At 51.3% G+C, this 22,646-nt stretch overlaps 1 protein-coding gene across 1 annotated transcript in view; it reads right to left on the bottom strand.

Annotated features, from left to right (window-relative positions):
* Nucleotides 1–22,646, bottom strand: part of LOC140406521 (putative sodium-coupled neutral amino acid transporter 10) — a 108,337-nt gene that overhangs the window by 51,673 nt on the left and 34,018 nt on the right. Inside the window, exons 2-3 of the mRNA XM_072494524.1 lie at nucleotides 13,273–13,390; nucleotides 6,209–6,254 (exon numbers count right to left, since the gene is read on the bottom strand). Of these exons, the coding sequence (XP_072350625.1) occupies nucleotides 6,209–6,254; nucleotides 13,273–13,390 (164 nt within the window). The remainder of the gene's footprint in view (nucleotides 1–6,208; nucleotides 6,255–13,272; nucleotides 13,391–22,646) is intronic.

The raw sequence follows: 22,646 nt of genomic DNA on the forward strand, positions 1-22,646 counted from the left end.
ATGGGGGTTGATACGTGATGGTGAGTGGTAGGTTTCAGGGGGTGTGGGTGGTACTGGTAAACGTATACGCCCCGAACTGGGATGATGCCGGATTTATGAAGCGCATGCTGGGTTGGATTCCGGACCTGGAGGCAGGAAGCTTGATAATGGGGGGGGATTTCAACACGGTGCTGGATCCAGCATTAGATCGCTCCAGATCCAAGGCAGGGAAGAGGCCGGCTGCGGCCAAGGTGCTTAGGGGGTTTATTGACCAGATGGGGGGAGTGGATCCGTGGAGGTTTGCTAGGCCCCGGCCAGGGAATTCTCATTCTTTTCCCATGTACATAGAGCCTACTCCCGGATGGATTTTTTTGTGTTGAGTAGGGCGCTAATCCCGAAAGTGGAAGGAACGGAGTATTCGGCCATAGCCATCTCAGACCACGCCCCGCACTGGGTGGAGCTGGAGTTAGGAGAGGAGAGGGACCAGCGCCCGCTGTGGCATCTTGATGTGGGATTATTGGCGGATGGGGAGGCATGCGGGAGGGTGCGGGGGTGCATTGAGAGATACTTGGAGGCCAATGACAACGGAGAGGTGCAGGTGGGGGTAGTCTGGGAGGCGTTGAAGGCGGTGGTCAGGGGAGAGTTAATCTCCATTAGGGCCCACAGGGAGAAGAGAGAGGGCAGGGAGTGGGAGAGGTTGGTGGGGGAGATCTTAAGGGTGTACAGGAGATATGCAGAGGCCCCCGAGGAGGGACTACTTAGGGAGCGGCGAAGCCTCCAGATGGAGTTTGACCTGTTGCGACAGGGAAAGCAGAGGCACAGTGGAGGAAAGCACAGGGGGCGACGTACGAGTATGGGGAGAAGACGAGCCGGATGCTGGCACACCAGCTCCGTAAGAGGGTGGCAGCGAGGGAGATAGGGGGAGTTAAGGATAGCAGGGGGAATACGGTGCGGAGTGCGGTGAGAGTAAATGAGGTATTTAAGGACTTCTATGAGGAGCTGTACAGATCTGAGCCCCCAGCGGGGGAAGAGAGGATGCGACGATTTTTGGATCAACCGAGGTTCCCGAGGGTGGAGTAGCAGGAGGTGGCTGGTTTAGGGGCGCCAATTGGGTTGGAGGAGCTGGTTAAAGGATTGGGGAACATGCAGGCGGGGAAGGCCCCGGGGCCAGATGGGTTCCTGGTCGAGTTTTATGGGAAATATGTGGACCTGCGAGGCCCATTGTTAGTGTGAACTTTCAATGAAGCAGGGGAGAGGGGGACCCTGCCCCCGACAATGTCTGGGGCGCTGATCTCGCTGATTCTGAAGCGGGAGAAGGACCCGTGGCAATGTGGGTCGTATAGACTGATCTCGCTCCTCAATGTGGATGCTAAGTTGCTGGCAAAAGTGCTGGCCACGAGAACTGAGGACTGTGTCCCTGGAGTGATTCATGATGACCAGGCGGGATTTGTAAAGGGTAGGTAGCTAAACACTAATGTGCGGAGGCTCCTCAATGTGATTATGATACCATTGGTGGAGGGAGAGGCGGAGGTAGTGGCAGCTATGGACGCGGAGAAGGCCTTCGACCGGGTGGAGTGGGAGTATCTTTGGGAAGTGCTGCGGAGGTTTGGGTTCGGGGAGGGGTTTATCAGTTGGGTCAGGCTCCTATATAGAGCCCCGGTGGCGAGTGTGGCTATGAATCGGCGGAGTTCGGAGCACTTTCGGCTGCACCGAGGGACGAGGGAGGGGTGCCCCCTGTCCCCCTTGTTGTTTGCATTGGCAATTGAGCCTCTGGCCATGGCACTAAGGGAGTCCAGGAAATGGAGGGAGTTGGTCCGAGGGGGAGAGGAACATCAGGTGTCGCTGTATGCGGACGACCTGTTGCTGTATGTGGCAGATCCAGTGGAGGGGATGGTAGAGGTCATGCGGATCCTAAGGGAGTTTGGGGACTTCTCGGGCTATAAGCTCAACGTAGGGAAAAGTGAGCTCTTTGTGGTGCATCCAGGGGACCAGGGAAGGGGGATAGACGACCTACCATTGAAGAGGGCAGACAGGAACTTTCGGTACTTGGGGATCCAGGTGTTTGGGAGCTGGGGTGCCCCGCACAAGCTCAATTTGACATGGTTGGTGGAGCAGATGGAGGAGGATTTCAAAAGTTGGGATGTGCTGCCACTCTCGCTAGCGGGCAGGGTACAGTCGGTTAAAATGATGGTCCTCCCGAGGTTTCTCTCTGTGTTCCAGTGCCTTCCCATTGTGATTCCCAAGGCCTTTTTTAAACGGGTAGGTCGGAGCATCATGGGTTTCGTGTGGGCAAATAAGACCCCGAAGGTAAAGAGGGTGTTTCTGGAGCGTAGCAGGGACAGGGGAGGGCTGCCGCTGCCGAATCTGTGCGGCTACTATTGGGCAACCAATGTGGCGATGATCCGTAAATGGGTAATAGAGGGAGAGGGGGCAGCGTGGAAGAGGTTGGAGATGGCGTCCTGCAGGGGCACGAGCCTGAGGGCGCAGGTGACGGCACCGCTGCCGCTCTCGCCGACAAGGTACACCATGAGTCTGGTGGTGGCGGTAACGTTGAAGATCTGGGGGCAGTGGAGACGACACAGGGGCGAGGTGGGAGCCTCGGTTTGGTCCTCGATTCGGCAGAACCATCGGTTCGTCCCGGGAAGGATGGATGGGGGGTTTCGGAGCTGGCATCGGGCAGGGATCAGAAGAATGGGGGACCTGTTTATAGATGGGACGTTTGCGAGCCTAGGGGCACTGGAGGAGAAGTTTGGGTTATCCCCGGGAAATGCGTTCAGGTCTCTGCAAGTGAGGGCGTTTGTGAGGCGGCAGGTGAGGGAATTCCCGTTGCTCCCGGTGCAGAGGATTCAGGACAGGGTGATTTCGGGTGCATGGGTCGGAGAAGGCAAGGTTTCGGCGATCTATCAAGAGATGAAAGAAGAGGAGGAGGTTTCGGTAGAGGAGATAAATGGCAAGTGGGAGGAGGAGCTTGGGGAGGAGATTGCTGAAGGTCTGTGGGCTGATGCCCTGAGTAGGGTTAATTCTTCCTCCTCTTGCGCCAGGCTCAGCCTAATACAGTTCAAGCTTGTTCACAGAGCGCATATGACAGGGGCGAGGATGAGTAGGTTCTTTGGGGTGGAGGACAGGGGCGACATTCTCCGACCCCCCGCCGGGTCGGAGAATCGCCGGGGGCTGGCGTGAATCCCGCCCCCGCCGGTTGCCGAAGTCTCCGGCACCGGATATTCGGCGGGGGCAGGAATCGCGCCGCGCCGGTTGGCGGGCCCCCCGCTCGATTCTCCGGCCCGAATGGGCCGAAGTCCCGGCGATAAATTGCCTGTCCCGCCGGCGTAAATTAAATCACCTACCTTACCGGCGGGACAAGGCGGCGTGGGCGGGCTCCGGGGTCCTGGGGGGGGGCGCGGGGGCGATCTGACCCCGGGGGTTGCCCCCACGGTGGCCTGGCCCGCGATCGGGGCCCACCGATCCGCGGGCGGACCTGTGCCGTGGGGGCACTCTTTCCCTTCCGCCTCCACCACGGTCTCCACCATGGCGGAGGTGGAAGAGACTCCCTCCACTGCGCATGCGTGGGAAACTGTCAGCGGCCTCTGACGCTCCAGCGCATGCGCCGCCCAGAGATGTCATTCCCGCACCAGCTGGCGGGGCAACAAAGGCCGTTTCCGCCAGCTGGCGGGGCGGAAATCCCTCCGCCGTCGTCCTAGCCCCTCAATGTTGGGGCTCGGCCCCCAAAGATGCGGAGCATTCCGCACCTTCGGGGCGGCGCGATGCCCGTCTGATTGGCGCCGTTTTGGGCGCCAGTCGGCGGACATCGCGCCGTTTCCGGAGAATTTCGCCCTAGATGTGGGAGGTGCTCGGGGAGTCCGGAAAATCACGTCCACATGTTCTGGTCGTGCCCGGCGCTGGAGGGGTTTTGGAGGGGTCTTGCGAGGACTAAGTCCAAGGTGGTGAAAGTCCAGGTCAAGCCAAGTTGGGGGTTGGCATCATTTGGGGTAATGGACGAGCCGGGAGTGCAGGAGGCGAAAGAGGCAGGTACCCTGGCCTTTGCGCCCTGGTAGCCCCGTGGAGGATCTTGTTATTATGGAAGGACGCAAAGCCCCCCAGTGTGGAAGCCTGGATAAATGACATGGCAGAGTTCATTAAGCTGGAGAGGATAAAGTTTGCCTTACGAGTGGCAACCGTTCCTAGACTATCTCGCGGAGCGCTAGGAGGAGGTCAGCAGCAGCAGCAACCCATGGGGGTGGGGAGAGGGTGGTGTCTCTTTCGGGGGGTATTTGGGTGGGTGGGGGGGGTTTCCCCAAGGGTACTCTTGAATGTCATAGGGGGGTGTTAATATATGCGGGAGAAACCCAATGTATAAGTAGTTTATTATTTTTGATTGTGCTGTTTGTGTTCTTTCTTCTTTTTGTTATGGGGGGGGGGGCTTGTTTGTTAAAACATTTTGTTGGAAAAATTTGAATAAGCACATTTTTTAAAAAAATTACATTAAAATTAGACATTTAATTCCAGATTTATATTAACTTCAAACGTCACCATCTGCCATGGTGGGATTCAAACCCATCTCCCCAGAGAATTACCGAGGGTATCGGAATTACTAGTCTAGTGACAACACCACTAAGCAATTGCCTCCCCTCATTGGCTATTGAGCACTTTGGGATGTCCTGAAGTCTCTCCAGGCACTATATCAATGCAAGTCCTTTGTTTTTATCTCCCCCTCTTCATTTACCTGAACATTTTGACAGTATGGTCCTACCTCTATTAAAACACCAAAACATGTTGATGTAATTGGAATGCTGCCATGTTAGAGGAACTGAGCTTTTCACAGATGGCCAGGAACTATTTACAAGAACAACAATTCGCATTTGGAGAAAAATAGCCCAAAATGTTTCACAGAGCTCTAATCAGAACCTATGTGACTGGATTCCCCGCTGGCAGGATTCTCCTTTGCGCCGGCAGCGCACCCACGCCCGCAGATTTCCCGGCGGCGTGGGGCCTCCCACAATGGGCAATCCCATTGGCCGGCTGGCGGGACAGAGAATCCCCCTGCCGGCTGGGGCGCGCCGTAACAGAAAAAGGGGGAAAGTTGTACAAACTATGGACTGTGAGTTTGTAGAGTGTGTTTTTGTATCTGTGGCTATTTTCTTTCCACATGCTTGAAATAAAATCCATTTTTTGAATAAAAGGATTGGAATTCGAGAGAACCACTGTGGGAAATTCCAGCCAATTAAAGTTGTCAGGCCTGACTTCCCCACACAGGATAAAGTGAAAACATTATCCATTTATTTTTAGGGACAGATGGATGATTGTTAAGACAAGGAGAGGGGCAATGATTAGATCCTGACTCTGTCAAACGGTGAGTCAGCAGTCTGTTGTGCATTCCTGTAGATTTTTAATTCCATTGGCTCCAACAAGCAGCTGGCTTGCTTTATTATTAGCAAACAGATAATCAGCAGAGGATGCCCGAGAATAACTGAGGGCGAGACAGTGGAAGCAAAAGGGGGGAAATTATCTTGGGCCAATCTACGTGGATTACTTTGTAGTTCCTTTCAAATGACTAGAGAGAATTCAGTCACCTTGGGCGACATTCTCCGACCCCCCCGCCGGATGGGCCGAAGTCCCGCCGCTAAAATGCCTGTCACGCCGGCCTAAATTGAACCACCTACCTTACCGGCGGGACAAGGCGGCGTGGGCGGGCTCCGGGGTCCTGGGGGGGGCACGGGGCGATCTGGCCCTGGGGGGGTGCCCCCACGGCGGCCTGGCCCGCGATCGGGGCCCACCGATCCGCGGGCAGGCCTGTGCCATGGGGGCACTCTTTCCCTTCCGCCTCCGCCACGGTCTCCCTCCACTGCGCATGCGTGGGAAACTGTCAGCGGCCGCTGACGCTCCCACGCATGCGCCGCCCCGACATGTCATTTCCGCGCCAGCTGGCGGGGCAACAAAGGCCGTTTCCGCCAGCTGGCGGGGCGGAAATTCCTCCGGCGCCGGCCTAGCCCCTCAATGTTGGGCTCGGCCCCCAAAGATGCGGAGCATTCCGCACCTTTGGGGCGGCGCGATGCCCGTCTGATTGGCGCCGTTTTGGACGCCAGTTGGCGGACATCGCGCCGTTTCCGGAGAATTTCGCCCCTTATGTCGCAACTGCAAACTGTACAGGGAGAATAAGATAGGAAACAACGTGGGAACTCTCACCCAAACAACATGAAAGCTTCCGGTGTCAAACTCATCGTAGGCCGCTTACCTGATTGCAACCACTAACTTTCCAAATATTCCATTCGATATCTGAGCTGAAATGCAAATTGTAAATTTGGTGAGTGATAATTCAAAATTCTCAGCTATCATACAATCTTCAGGAAAGGACAGATAAAGGAGTATTGAGGAAGTCCGACTGATTTCAAAGTATGTAGTATGGGCCAGGATTTAGAGAACACCAAAGTATATCATAGAGTATATCATAGAGTTCACCTGACCCACAATTTTTAATAGATTTTAGTTATGGGCCACACTTTACATGTGTGGTGCAACAGAGATCTAAAGTATTTTTAAACAAAAACAATGTTTATTCTATGAATCCAGTTAACATTTTATAAACACACAGTAAACATCTTATCAACTACCAACCTTGATAATCCCCACAGATACAATACTCTATAGGTAACTCTTAATAACTTTCCTAGCAACATCCATAAGTCATATACCCTTTTTAACAAAGCCAACAGGTTTGAATTCTCTATAGAAAGCAGGTATCACTTTTAAATTATCAAGTGAGCTGAAGACACTCTTTAGATTGCACAGAGAGAGATCAATACAGCTTTTTGCTTGAATGCAGCTCCCTACTACTTAAAATGAAAGTAAAACACAAAGCAGCATCCAGCTCAAAACGAAAGTAAAAGACAGAATCACATTCCAGCTCCACCCACACAATGACATCACTGCAGCTATTTGATAAAACACGCCTTTCTTAAAGAGACTCTCACATGACATATGCAAGCCACATTTTGAAAGCCAAGCAAGTTTAATGGTCGAAATAATGAATAAGTTCCAAGTAGTTCAAGTAATTGGACAAAATCAATGATTGTTAAATGTATAATCCACACTGACATTAAAATGCAGCAGCATTTTCACCATTATTGTCGGGAGTGACCTTTCCTACCTTTTGGGTTATTAGTTTACAAGGCCTTGCAGAAGCTTAGATTGTTCACTTTACTGAACAGAATTGTGGTAAGGGTTTGTTCAGTACCTCTCACAATGAGGTTCAGAGGCTTGTAAGGTCAGTCATGCTAATTGGTAACATATAACTATAGACATATATTTGACCTGTATTCGAATCTCTCCATACAACTCTGTCTCCTGACTACTGCCATGCGTCTCTCTATATCACACTATGGGCAGTACAGTTTGTCAGTCCCACATTAACCCTTTTTATGCTGGAAACCCCTTATACTACACCTCCCCCCAAGTCTTTACCCAACATGAGTCATGAGCTCAGCCTGCAGTTTGACTTTCATGGGCACATTCCATTCTTTCCTGCGCCCTTGTACCTCCCTGAGGTATGCGCTGGTGAGTTGATGGTGTTACGACTCCTGGGCCAGTACACGTTCAATTCCAGCCCCACTTGACCCGGAGTCACAACACAGATGAAAATAGATCTTATATTTGGTTGAATTAAATTGACCACAGCCACCACAAGTAACACAAGTAACCTTTTATTATTAACAGTAATTAGAATTAAATGGGCAAAAAATATAACTAACTATCCACAAGCTGATTCCTAACTCCCCTCCCCTTTCTAACTCCCACCCTCTCTACACACACACAACATAGATGGAAATGGTGGTTGAGAAGTAAAGAAAATATAATATAATAGAAGGAAAAGGATCTTTGATTCAGATGGATGTCTTCCAGCTAGTTTCTTTCTCAATGTTAAGTCTTCAGTTGGGTACTTTCTTTTCCTTCAGCTTGAAATGATCTTCACTACAGACTCACAAAGATAGCAGGCAACCGGTCGTGGAGAAAGAGAGAAAACACAGCTCCTTTTCCTTCGAGGGTCTAGAGGCTTCTGGCAGGTTTTCTCTGAAAAACCAAACGCTGACTGTTGTCAGGCAGAACACTATCCCTGGCCAATCCACTGGTTGCCAGTTAACCATCGAACCGACTTCCTCCAAAGCCAGTCCTAACATTCATTCAGTACCGATGAGTCTGACAGAATGTCAGCATTCCAAAAGGAGAATCCAGGATCCTTGATCTCACCCCAGAAGCAGAGTTGAACTTTTTCCTGGTGTGGTACCTCAATGTCATGGACTGTTTTGGGATCCTCCACATGTCTTTCTGTCTTAGAATCGCGCAGCTTTCCAAAACGTCCCAGCCGGTTGCAGTGGAAGCACTGTGCAGGGATTGCTGCACATTGCTCTCAGCTGTGAGCTCTTTTGACACCACAGCACAGAAATGGTCTCCCACCTTTGTGTGGTCTGATTGGGTATTGTCCTCCTTGGCCTGGAATCTTCCTGGCTTTTTGTTGTTTATGAGATGGACCATTGGAGTTGTTCTCTCCCATGGCTTCCTCGCCTCATAGAATCATAGAATTTACAGTGCAGAACGAGGCCATTCAGCCCATCAAGTCTGCACCGTTCCTTGGAAAGAACTACCTAAGCCCACATCTCTACCCCATCCCTGTAATCCAGTAACCCCACCCAACCTGTTTGGACACTAAGGGCAATTTAACATGCCCAATCCACCTAACCTGCACATCTTTGGACTGTGGGAGGAAACCGGAGCACCCAGAGGAAATCCACGCAGACACGGGGAGAATGTGCAGACTCCACACAGACAGTGACCCAAGCCGGGATTCAAACCTGGGGCTGAGAAGCAACTGTGCTATCCACTGTGCTACCGTGCTGGCCCACCGGAGCTGGTGTCGTTAGCAAAATTCAGATTACCTGATTATTTGGAAGGCCTTTTCTAGAATCAGAGATCTTCTTTTGCCTATAGTACGAAAGACAATCATCAGACAATCTGACCACTATTCGCTCTCATGTGAGCTCTAACGTAAGTCTGCCAGAATCAGACTTCAGCAGTCTGTATAGCTGGTTTATGAAAGAATCAACAGGGTCTCCAGGCTGCTGCACTCACTTGTTGAACTTTGCTCGCTCCAAAATATAACTTTTGAATTATAGTAGGTATCAAAGGATTTCAGAACCTTTCCAAACATATCTGAATAAACTTATTGTTTATTCCTTGCCTTGCAATGATGTCATCAACTATTAGCCCTACTGAGTACAGGAGTGTATTCACTTCTTCAGCCTCTGTCTTCTTATCTTGCCAAAGCCCTCAATTCTGTGCCTGGTCTGGCCCTTGAATCAACCCAAATTGATCTGGTAGAGTAGATTTATTATCCACCATTGCTTTTCAGCCCAGGGGAGTACAGCTTTAAATGCTGTTCCACTCTTCAAGATGGGGAGATACTGGCATTGGACTGGGGTGAGCACAGTAAGAAGTCTTACAACACCAGGTTAAAGTCCAACAGGTTTGTTTCAAACACTAGCTTTCGGAGCACTGCTCCTTCCTCAGGTGAATGAAGAGGTATGCTCCAGAAACATATATAGACAAATTCAAAGATGCAAGACAATGCTTTGAATGCAAGCATTTGCAGTTAATTAAGTGTTTACAGATCCAGAGATAGGGCTAACCCCAGGTTAAATAGGTGTGAATTGTATCAAGCCAGGACAGTTGGTAGGATTTCGCAGGCCAGATGGTGGGGATGAATGTAATGCGACATGAATCCCAGGTCCCGGTTGAGGCCACACTCATGTATGCGGAACTTGGCTATAAGTTTCTGCTCGGCGATTCTGCGTTGTCGCGCGTCCTGAAGGCCGCCTTGGAGAACGCTTACCCGGAGATCAGAGGCTGAATACCCTTGACTGCTGAAGTGTTTCCCGACTGGAAGGGAACATTCTTGCCTGGTGATTGTCGCGCGATGTCCGTTCATTCGTTGTCGCAGCGTCTGCATGGTCTCGCCAATGTACCACGCTTCGGGACATCCTTTCCTGCAGCGTATGAGGTAGACAACGTTGGCCGAGTCGCACGAGTATGTACCGCGTACCTGGTGGGTGGTGTTCTCATGTGGTAATGGTGGTATCCAAGTCGATGATCTGGCACGTCTTGCAGAGATTGCCATGGCAGGGTTGTGTGGTGGCATGGTCGCAACCTCCAACAAACCATTGTTTACAGCAAACTACCCAGCCTTCAGAACAGCGACCACAACTGTCCTGGCTTGAGACAATTCACACCTCTTTAACCCAGGGTTACCCCTATCTCTGGATCTGTAAACACTTAATTCACTGCAAATGCTCACATTCTACACATTGTCTTGCATCTTTGAATTGTCTATATATATGTTTCTGGAACATACCTCTTCATTCACCTGAGGAAGGAGCAGCGCTCCGAAAGCTAGTGTTTGAAACAAACCTGTTGGACTTTAACCTGGTGTTGTAAGACTTCTTACTGTCTTCAAGATGGCGCAGCAGTAACCAGTTTTTTCAATGCTTCTTCCCATGCTTGTCAGGTTTAGACAGGTGAATTTTCTAATCAAAGGTTCGGGCACTTTAGAACATTTTCAGAATATTCGGGTGATTGAAAGGCAATTCCCAGCTTTAGCTGGGTTTGTAATTATTTTTCCATGGGATTTGGCTGCCACAGCATTTGACGCCAACCTGGCTAGCCACGGTGATTAATGAAACCCACTGCTCGGACTGATCAATAGCTTGAAGACTTTGAAAGGCTAGCTTAGCCTTAGAACTGAATTTTTGCTCACCTTTGCTCGGCCCTTTGACTCTGATTCCTAATGGATCTCCAAGTGTTCTGGTGGAGTCCTCTAGCTTCACCATGGAATTTTCTTCTGCCCTCCAGCCTCCATATCTGCAGTGGAGCTTCTTCCTTGGTGATCTCCTGCTGCCTTCGGTTCAAATGCACTTCAGTCAAGTCAGGACGCTGTACCTTCCGTTTTTCAGATTCCAGGTCCTTCACCAGCTTCTTTGGTTCTGCATTTTGCTGCTAGCGATCACCATGTTGTAAGGGTTTGTTCAGTAGATCTCACAAAGAGGTCCAGAGGCTTGTACGTTGAACAGTTGGTAAGACATAACTACATACATATGCCTGACTTCTACTCGAGACTCTCCCGACGACTCTATCTCTTGCCTGCTGCCATGTCCCTCTCCACTTCACGGTGTGGGCAGTGCTATTCTCCAGTCTCACATTAACCCTTGCCATGGCGGGGTTTGAACCCGGGTTCCCAGAGCATGACTCTGGATCACTAGTGCAGCGACAATACCACTATGCCACCGCTTTGCCTGTTGACACTGAGTTTTTCTGATCTGGGGAATATTAGGCGGGGTTCTCTGTTCCTGAGGCTAAGTGTTGACTCCGTCGTAAACGGTGTCGCGTTTTACGACGGTGTCAACAGGCCCCTATGATCAGCGATCCTGCGCCCTACAGGGGGCCAGCATGGCACTGGAGTGACTCACGCAGTTCTAGCTGATATCGGCGGCAAACAGGTGCCACGGGTCTGCGCAAGCGCGCTGTGACCGGCGCGAACTCGCACATGCATGCTAGTTGCCTGAGAAAGGACGTACTGGCGCTGGAGGGTGTGCAGAGGAGATTCACTAGGTTCATCCCAGAGCTGAAGGGGTTGGATCACGAGGAGAGGTTGAGTAGACTGGGACTGTACTCATTGGAATTTAGAAGGATGAGGGGGGATCTTATAGAAACATATAAAATTATGAAGGGAATAGATAGGATAGATGCGGGCAGGTTGTTTCCACTGGCGGGTAAAAGCAGAACTAGGGGGCATAGCCTCAAAATAAGGGGAAGTAGATTTAGGACTGAGTTTAGGAGTTTAGGAGGAACTTCTTCACCCAAAGGGTTGTGAATCTATGGAATTCCTTGCCCAGTGAAGCGGTAGAGGCTCCTTCATTAAATGTTTTCAAGATAAAGATAGATGTTTTTTGAAGAACAAAGGGATTAAGGGTTATGGTGTTCGGGCTGAGTGGAGCTGAGTCCACAAAAGATCAGCCATGATCTCATTGAATGGTGGAGCAGGCTCGAGGGGCCAGATGGCCTACTCCTGCTCCTAGTTCTTATGTTCTTATGTTCTCCGCGTCGGCCCCGATGCAACATGGCGGAGAGCTACAGGAGCCGGCGCGGAGTAAAAGAGGCCCCCACCAGGAGAAGCCGACCCGCCGATTGGTAGGCCCCGATCACGGGCCAGGCCATGGTGGAGGCGCCGCCCGGGGTCGGATCCCCCCTCTCCCGCACCAGGCCGCCCCCCGCAGGATGGACGCCGAGGACACGCCAGGTAGGACCACATGTGAACGGCGCCGGCGCCACTCGGCCCATCCCGCGTGCGACACGCCATCAGGATTCTCCGTTTCGCTGGCTGGTCAATGGGGTTTTCCATTGTGGGGCATCTCATGCCATTGGGAAAACCCCAGGCTGCCGGAAAAATGGAGAATCCCGATTGCGAATAATTCAGTCCCTTATTCCTGATTCACAATGCACAAATTACAAGGGCTTTTAACTTCACTGCACAAATAACCGCATTAATCCATCTGTGCCATATTATTCTATCCCAATTTTGAAAGCGAGAGGTGTGGTGAATGTATTGTATCAATAATCCACCATTGTATTTATGCTATGCTGTTGCCCTTGTATTTGTATCTGTGCTATGCTGTTGCCCTTGTGGGCTCCCCCTATGGGCCATTGTGTGGCATTATCCATAAGGGAACATGTTGGGGCCTGTATGGGCTCCACCCATGGCTCCTCCCCTTGAAGGGAGGTATAAAGAGCAGTCGACCTGTCGGCGGTTCTCAGTGTTAGCTCAGTCGCAGGCAGGCATTGTTCTAGTTGATTAAAGCCACAGTTTATTTCTACTCTTGTCTCGAGTGAATTGATGGTCGCATCAAGAGGAACAGAAGCAAAGGAAAGCAAACCACTCACACAAACAGTTAAAATGGCCAGGGCAGGATGGGAAGTTGGAGATTGTTGTCTCAAGTAACTGCTTTGTACAGTGTACCCTCTGGCAGCTGGCGTCTCTGCGGCAACTAATGTTAAACATTTAAATTGTTTGGCCTAAAATCGAGGTTTGAATTGATGGAAGATGATGCTGTTACAGCACAGAGCAAGTTAGTGCATGATGGTGGAGCTCATTTAAAATGGTTGGCTGCGCACAAACTACAGCGCTGTCATCCTTTAGCTAGTTATCATAATCTCTGCTCAAGGCAGAGATTCCTCCCCCTGTTCTCATAAACTTACCGAGACCAAAGTATGTTTTGCGTTTAGCAGCAATTGCCGCTTCGAGCAGCATCAGGCTGGAGCTGTAAGCCAACCAGGAGCAGCAACTCAGCAGGAGGGAGCCCAGGATCACACCACACTGTAAACAAAGAGCAGGACAGCATTAAACCTTCATTATTAGGTTGCACCGCTTCATGGAGATCTCATGCTCTCACTCGGATTTCAGGAAATTTGAAAGTAAAAATGAATGCTGAAGAAAAGAAAGAACTGCATTTATATAGCACCTTTCCCAACCCCGCCCTCCCCCCACCATCACCACCCCAGGATATGGCGTGAAGTGCTTGTTTGTAATACTTGCCTGTGTCACCATTACATGTGACTCATTGGTTGCTGACTCGTGGGCTCTCTGGTTCCTCCAACTCCTGTTGTTTAACTGGTGTTGTTAGAACATGGGGATGAGGGTGGCACGGTGGTGCAGTGGTTAGCACTGCTGCCTCACGGCGCTAAGGACCCGAGTTTGATCCCTGGGTGACTGGTGGAGTGCCGTGAAATCCTGGCCATGGATTTATAAAGAGGTTTCTACACTCAAGGCAATCCCCAAAGGGCTTTTAGAATCACTTACATCATTTTTGAAGTCAAGCCACTATTGCAATTTAGGAAACATGGCTGACAATTTGCACATCACGAGATCCCTTAAGCAATAATGAGCAGCTAATCTGGTTTTTAACGTGCCGATGACTAATGGCAAATATTGGCTAGCACACCAGGGAAACCTTCTTTGCTATTCTTCAAAGTGGCACCACTGGGTCTCTTACTCCCACCTGAGAGGCCAGAAAGGGATTCAAATGAATGTCGTCTGGTACCTGCAGCAAGGCAGAACCCCCTTGATACCCCCGGAGTGTTAAGACTGGATCATTGTGCTCAGGTCTCTGGATGGTCGGCTTGAATCTGTAGCCTCCGAGCTCAGGGATAAGAATATAACCCACTGAGCGATGACTCACAGCACTCTGATAGTGCTGAGAAAAGCTTCAATTTTCATGAACTTTCAGCAATGTGTGTGTCACTCTTGCGATATGAAGGCCTAACCCTGAAACCACCCCTCCAATTACTCCATGCTCCCCTCAGGGCTTAGAGACTGCAGTCATTCATTGACTTCATACACAGTCATTGATTTTGGCCAGCTGGTGTTTTTGTCATGCTTCTAATTAGTTGGAGTCATACTTGGCACAAAGGAAGATGGCTGTGGCTGTTGGAGGTCAATCATCTCAGTCCTAGGACATCACTGCGGGAGTCCCTCAGGGTAGTGTCCGAGGCCCTATCACCTCCAGCTGCTTCATCAATGACCTCCCTTCTATCATAAGGTCAGAAGTGGGGATTTTCACTGATGATTCTGCAGTATTTAATACCATTCATGACTCATTGAATAGTCTGTGCCTGCATTCAGCAAGACCTGGAGAACATATGGGCAGCATGGTGGCACAGGGACCTGGGTTCAATTCTAGCCTCAGGTGACTGTCTGTATGGAGTTTGTACTTTCTCCCTGTGTTTGCATGGGTTTCCTCTGGGTGCTCCGGTTTCCTTCCACAGTCCAAAGATATGCAGGTTAGGTGGATTGGCTATGCTAAATTTCCCCTTAGTGTCTAAAAGATTAATGGGGTTACTGGGTTGTGGGGATAGGGTGGAGGCATGGGTTTAAGTTGGGTGCCCTTTCCAAGAGCCAGTGCAGACTCGAAGGGCCGAATGGTCCCCTTCTGCACTGTAAATTCTATGATTCTACGATTCCTCCCCGTCTCTGCGGGGGTTTCCTCCGGGTGCTCCGGTTGTGGTGGTATGTATTAGGGGTCATGTGGGACTGTGAAGCCGTGATGATATTGGCTGACAGATCCCGGGTCCTGGTTGGCTGCTGACTCCTGGCTCCGCCCTGAAGGCGGAGTATAAGAACCCGAGCTTCTCCCCGCCACTTCATTCTGTTGCTGAACTGCTGGGGACAAATCTCGCTTAATAAAGCCTGGATCGACTTCATCACTTCTCGTCTCTCTCGTAAGTCATTGTGCGCTACAATTTATTAAGCGAGCTTAAAAGACTATGGAGCTCCGTATCGCCCCGGAATGCCTGCGGATCAGCCCCCACGCAGCGAACTCGGCAGCAGTATTTAAGCACTGGCAAGCATGTTTTGAAGGCTACCTCCGAACGGCCCCCGGCCGGATCACAGAAGACCAGAAAATGCAGGTCCTGCATTCGAGGGTAAGCCCGGAAATTTACCCTCTCATAGAAGACGCAGAGGATTTCCCGACGGCACTCGCATTACTGAAGGGCATCTACGTTCGGCCCGTTAACCAGGTCTACGCGCGCCACCAACTCGCAACGAGACGGCAAAATCTCGGAGAATCGCTAGAAGAATTCTACGCCGCGCTGCTAATTTTGCGACGGGGCTGCAGCTGCCCGCCGGTGAACGCGATGGAACACACGGACATGCTAATTTGCGATGCTTTTGTGGCAGGTATGAACTCTCCCCAAATCCGCCGAAGACTTTTAGAAAGAGAGTCGCTAGGATTCTCTGAGGCACGGGCCCTTGCAGCTTCCCTAGATGTGGCCTCGCAAAACGCCCGCGCCTACGGCCCCGACCGCGCGGCAGCCCCTTGGGCTCCGTGGACCCCCGTCGCGACAAACCCCTCCCTCGCAGGCTTGCGCGGTTATAGCGCCAGACCATCCCGGGGGGGCCCGCTGCTATTTCTGCGGGCAAGTGGAACACCCCCGGCAGCGCTGCCCGGCCCGCGCAGCTATTTGTAAAAGCTGCGGCAAGAAGGGCCATTACGCGGCAGTGTGCCGGTCCCGGGGGGTCGCCGCAATCCCCGGAGAAGAACAAGCCCAGCATATCCCAAACGCTCCCCAACCCCCCCCAGCGCCCCATGTGCGACCCGCGGGTGCCGCCATTTTGGGTCCCGGGCACCACGAGGGGAGGATGGGCGCCGCCATCTTGTGACCCCCCAGCCAAGTGCGATTCATGGGGGCGGCCATTTTGTCCACCCCCGACCACGTGCGATCCATGGGGGCGGCCATTTTGTCCACCCCCGGCCGCGTGCGATTCATGGACGCCACCATCTTGGTTGACAACAAAGGACCCCAGCATCGACGGCTCCACGGGGTCCGAAGAAGACGCCACGACACTACTACCACCTTAACCAAGCGGGTAGACCCGTGGCCTTTTTCTCCCGGACCCTCCACGCCTCAGAAATCCGCCACTCCTCAGTGGAAAAGGAAGCCCAAGCCATAGTGGAAGCTGTGCGACATTGGAGGCATTACCTGGCCGGCAGGAGATTCACTCTCCTCACCGACCAACGGTCGGTAGCCTTCATGTTCGATAATGCACAGCGGGGCAAAATTAAAAATGACAAGATCTTAAGGTGGAGGATCGAGCTCTCCACCTTCAACTATGAGATCTTGTACCGTCCCGGAAAGCTGAATGAGCCGTCCGATGCCCTATCCCACGGCACATGTGCCAACGCACAAATAGACCGCCTCCAAGCCCTCCACGAGGACCTCTGCCACCCGGGGGGTCACTCGATTCTACCATTTTGTAAAGTCCCGCAACCTCCCCTATTCCGTGGAGGAGGTCCGTACAGTCACCAGGAACTGCCACATCTGCGCAGAGTGCAAACCGCACTTTTTCAGGCCGGATAGAGCGCACCTGATCAAGGCTTCCCGCCCCTTTGAACGCCTCAGTTTGGATTTCAAAGGGCCCCTCCCCTCCACTGACCGCAACGCATACTTCCTGAACGTGGTGGACGAGTACTCTCGTTTCCCCTTCGCCATCCCCTGCCCCGACATGACAGCGGCCACAGTCATTAAAGCCCTTGGCACCATATTCACACTGTTCGGTTGCCCCGCGTATATCCATAGCGACAGGGGGTCCTCCTTCATAAGTGACGAGCTGCGCCAGTTCCTGCTCAGCAAGGGCATAGCCTCGAGCAGGACGACCAGCTACAACCCCCGGGGGAACGGGCAAGTAGAGAGGGAGAACGGCACGGTCTGGAAGACCGTCCTGCTGGCCCTATGGTCCAGGGATCTCCCAGTTTCCCGGTGGCAGGAGGTCCTCCCGGATGCTCTCCACTCCATCCGGTCGCTGCTGTGTACCACCACTAACCAAACGCCTCATGAGCGCCTTCCTTGTCTTCCCCAGGAAGTCCTCCTCCGGAACGTCGCTGCCGACCTGGCTGGCGGCCCCAGGACCCATCTTGCTCCGGAAACATGTGCGGGCGCACAAATCGGACCCGTTGGTCGAGAGGGTTCACCTTCTCCACGCGAACCCGCAGTACACCTACGTGGCGTACCCCGACGGCCGACAGGACACGGTCTCCCTGCGGGACCTGGCGCCCGCCGGCAACACACACCCCCCCGACACCGATCATCCCCTCCCTGCCACCGGCGCACCCCGCGACCGCCCCCTTCCCAGGGGGATCGGTCCTCCTCCCATGCCCGCCCATGGGTAAAACAGGAACAAACACCGAAACGCTCCCGGAGACGACAACGCCTGAACAAGCACCTGCACCACCACCGGGGCTGAGGCGATCGACCAGGAAGACCAGACCGCCCGCTCGACTCGTGGCATCCGCATGACACCAAGAATGTTGTTGTATTGTAACAAAAAAAATGTTTTTCTTGCTAATATTGTAAATAGTTTCACAAACTTGTACATAGCCCAGTGTAGGGCTAAAACTGTAGTAACATGTCCGAAATTTTCCTTCCAGGGCCAGCCTTGTAAACCCCTACCACCATGCAAACCACCACCCCGCCGGGTTCCTTTTTAACAAGGGGTGAATGTGGTGGTATGTATTAGGGGTCATGTGGGACTGTGAAGCCGTGGTGCTATTGGCTGACAGATCCCAGGTCCTGGTTGGCTGCTGACTCCTGGCTCCGCCCTGAAGGCGGAGTATAAGAACCCGAGCTTCTCCCCGCCGCTTCATTCTGTTGCTGAACTGCTGGGGACAAGTCTCGCTTAATAAAGCCTGAATCGACTTCATCACTTCTCGTCTCTCTCGTAAGTCATTGTGCGCTACACCCGTTTCCTCCCATTGTCCAAAAATGTGCAAGTCAGGTGGATTGGCCATGCTAAATTGCCCCTTCGTGTCCAAAAGGTTAGGTGGAGTTATTGGGTTATGGGGATATGGTGAAGGCATGGGCTTAAATAGGGTGCTCTTTCCAAGGGCTGGCGCAGACCTGATGGGCTGAATGGCCTCCTTCTGCACTGTAAATTCTATGATTCTATGATACAGGTTTGAACTGATAAATGGCAAGTGACATTCACAGCACATACATCCCAGGCAATGTCCACCTCCAAAAACAGAACATCTTAACCATCTCCCCTTGACGTTCAATAGCATTATCATCACTGAATCCCCCACTATCAACATCCTGGTGTATCCTCATTGACCAGAAACTTAACTGCATCAATCATATATTGTGGCTACAAGAGCAGGTCAGAGGCTGGGAATACCGCAATGAGTAACTCTGTTCCTGGCTCCCTAAAGGTATCTACAAGTCAGGGGAGTGATGGAATACTGCCCCCTTGCCTGCATGGAATGCAGCTCCAACAACACTCAAGAAACTTGACACTAGCCAGACCAATACCCGCTCCATAAAAATTCACTCCCTCCACCACCGATGCACAGTGGCATTAGGGTGTACCATCTACAAGATGCACTGCAGCAACTCACCAAGGTCCTTTAGACAAGTTCTTTAGACAACACCTTCCAAACTCCGACCGCTACTCTAGAAGAACACAGGCAGCAGATACCTGGAAACACCACCACCTGGAGGTTCCCCTCCAAGTCACTCACCATCCTGACTTGGAACTGTATCGCTGTTCCTTCACTGTCGCTGGGACAAAATCCAGGAACTTCCTTCCTAACAGCACTGTGGGTGTACCTACACAATGTGGACTACAGCGGTTCCTGAAGATGGCTTATCACCACCTTCTCAAGGACAAATAAGGATGGGCAACAAAAGCTGGCCTAGCCAGTGACATTCAGATCCTAAAAATGAATTTTAAAAGACTGTACCAGTCTTTGTGAGCTCTTACTTCACTCTTTATATTTGTATAGATTTCCTTAAAAGTATAAAATAAATTGCATAATTTTAATAAACTTAAAAATGTAAATAAAAATAAAGTTTACACAACATTACTTTTGTTTCTTCCTTGACTATTTACTGCTTTAATTACTATGACATTTCTTCCCTATAAATGTACTCCTCTCCCCACCCCCCACCATCTCCTGAATCTTCGGCCTTCTTGCTGGAATCTGAAGCTGTTGGATGCCCATTGATCTCAGTTTGACTGGAGCACAATAGGCTGGAGGTTAATGTTGAGTTAGCCAATAGGGTAAGTGATACTTTGGCCTTCAGTGTATGATGGGGAAAAGCATTGAATGCTCGTAACAAATGAGGAAACCTGCTTATTTGTGATCCAAAGGTCAAGTCTTGCTAGGGGCAAATAGGAATACATTTTAGTGATAGTAGATACCCTTACGCAGACTTTATTGCATGTAACAGGAAGGTCTGGGCTAAATGGGCAAGGGGAATATTGGTAATGAATGGCCAGGAGCTCAAATTGCAGCCATCCCTTGAACACAATTGTTTTTTGGTAAGCAAGGCATGTATAAAAATCCTAGATGATCAGACTTTGGTAGAACAGATCCAAAGTGAAGACCATACAGTTAAACCGCTCAGTCTCTCAAGACCTTTTTATTAACAGCATTGCAAATTACTGATTATAGTTTATGGTTCCCAAGCTATTTGTTCCCAAGTTAAGTTTGCTGTGAACATGATTATCTGGTGTTTGAAACAATTTAACAATTAATAGCTCTTTTCTGCCACACTTGGTCAAATATTCTCTGCATATCAAAGACAGTTACTCTTCCCCTGCCTCAGCTATTCAACTCATGTCCAAGACTCGATCAAAGCTGTGACGGGATCTGGAGCAAAATAATTATGTAAGCAGAACCTGAGCATTGGTAATGTAGCCACTTAAATTGGCCAACTCCCGATTTAAAATGGCGAACGGCAAAGGCTGATGGGAAAGTCAGCCAACAAGACAAAAACCAGCAGCTGCAGGTTTGCTGTGTATTTACCTCTGCAAAAACCAGACAACATCGATACCAGCGACCATCAGCATAACAAAGTGAACAGCCATCTGCATATTGATGAGCAATCCCCGGGAACAATAAGTAACATTTTTGACACACAAAGCAAAGCCAGACTCCTCGGCGCAGCAGGAGCCAAAACAAAGGAGGTGAACGAGCACCTCAAGACCGCCCATCGATCAGGGAATCGCTCCAGTATTGGAGAAAATCGAACCAAGCGATTGGGACAAAGTCCAATCACTTGGCACCAGGTACAGGGTCCGCCCCGAAAGGCGGGAAGCCCCTGGGGACTATAAGAGTTGAGCCCCAAGTTCAAATCGCTCTCTTCACTCTCTTCTTCACCTCTTCGCTCTCTTCACGCTCTTCTTCCTGCCCGGGTCACCCAGCAACAACGAACCAACATTTATTTTTTATTTTTATTTATTTATTTAAAAAAATATATATTTATTAAGAATTTTAACACAATTTTTCACCCTTACAGACAAACCCCCCCCCCCCCCCCCGTAACAAAAAGAAAGAAAGCGCACATAGCAAGACATGAACATGGTAAATCGATATGATACAGAGCTTTGTACATTGAATTCCTCCCGTACATGTCAGTTTTCCAGATCCTTCATGTATTTTCTTGCTCAAATACCCCCCAAACAAGCCCCCCCCTTCCCCCCCTCCCCCCCCACCCCCCTCCCCCCCCCCCCCCCCCACGCAAGACATCCCCCCCTCCCCCCCCCCTCCCCTCTGGGTTGCTGCTGCTGCTGGCCGACCTTCATCTAACGCTCCGCGAGATAGTCTAGGAACGGTTGCCACCGCCTGTAGAACCCCTGCGCAGACTCTCTCAAGGCAAACCTTATCCTCTCCAACTTGATAAACCCAGCCATATCATTTATCCAGGCCTCCACGCTGGGGGGTTTTGCCTCCTTCCACATTAGCAAGATCCTTCGCCGGGCTACTAGGGACGCAAAGGCCAGAATACCGGCCTCTTTCGCCTTCTGCACTCCCGGCTCGTCCACTACTCCAAATAATGCTAGCCCCCAGCTTGGCTTGACCCGGACTTTCACCACCTGGGATATTACTCCCGCCACTCCTCTCCAGAACCCCTCCAGTGCCGGGCATGACCAAAACATATGGACATGGTTTGCCGGACTTCCTGAGCACCTCCCACATCTGTCCTCTACCCCAAAGAACCTACTCAGCCTCGCCCCCGTCATGTGCACTCTATGAACCACCTTAAATTGTATCAGGCTAAGCCTGGCACACAAAGAAGAGGAATTAACCCTACTTAGGGCATCAGCCCACAGCCCCTCCTCAATCTCCTCCCCCAGCTCCTTCTCCCATTTACCCTTCAGCTCCTCTACCAACGCATCCCCCTTTTCTTTCATCTCCTGGTATATCGCCGACACCTTGCCCTCTCCGACCCATACACCCGAGATCACCCTATCTTGAATCTCCGGGAATTCCCTCACTTGTTGCCTCACAAACGCCCTCACCTGCATTTTTCTGAAAGCGTTTCCCAGGGGTAGCCCAAACTTCTCCTCCAGTGCCCCTAGGCTCGCAAACGTCCCATCAATGAACAGGTCCCCCATTCTTCTAATCCCTGCTCGATGCCAGCTCTGAAACCCCCCGTCCATCCTTCCTGGGACAAACCGATGGTTACCCCTGATCGGGGACCACACCGAGGCTCCCATTGCACCCCTGTGCCGTCTCCACTGGCCCCAGATCTTTAGCGTTGCCGCCACCACCGGACTCGTGTGTACCTTGGCGGCGAGAGCGACAGCGGTGCCGTCACCAGCGCCCCCAGGCTCGTTTCCTTGCAGGACGCCATCTCCAACTTCTTCCATGACGCCCCTTCTCCCTCCATCACCCACTTACGGATCATCGCCACATTTGCTGCCCAGTAGTAGCCCCCCAGATTCGGCAGCGCCAACCCTCCTCGGTCCCTACTGCGCTCCAGAAACCCTCTACTTACCCTCGGGGTCTTATTCGCCCACACAAAACCCATAATACCCCTGCCTACCCTCTTAAAAAAGGCCTTGGTGATTACAATTGGAAGGCACTGGAACACAAAAAGAAACCTCGGGAGGACCACCATTTTGACCGACTGCACTCTACCCGCTAGCGAGAGCGGCAACATGTCCCATCGTTTGAAGTCCTCCTCCATCTGCTCCACCATCCTCGTCAGATTAAGTTTATGTAGGGCCCCCCAACTCCTAGCTATTTGGATCCCCTAGTACCAAAAGCTCCTTTCCTCAGCGGTAGATC

This window comes from Scyliorhinus torazame, unplaced genomic scaffold (assembly GCF_047496885.1).
Source record: "Scyliorhinus torazame isolate Kashiwa2021f unplaced genomic scaffold, sScyTor2.1 scaffold_579, whole genome shotgun sequence".
In the NCBI taxonomy this organism is placed as follows: domain Eukaryota; kingdom Metazoa; phylum Chordata; class Chondrichthyes; order Carcharhiniformes; family Scyliorhinidae; genus Scyliorhinus; species Scyliorhinus torazame.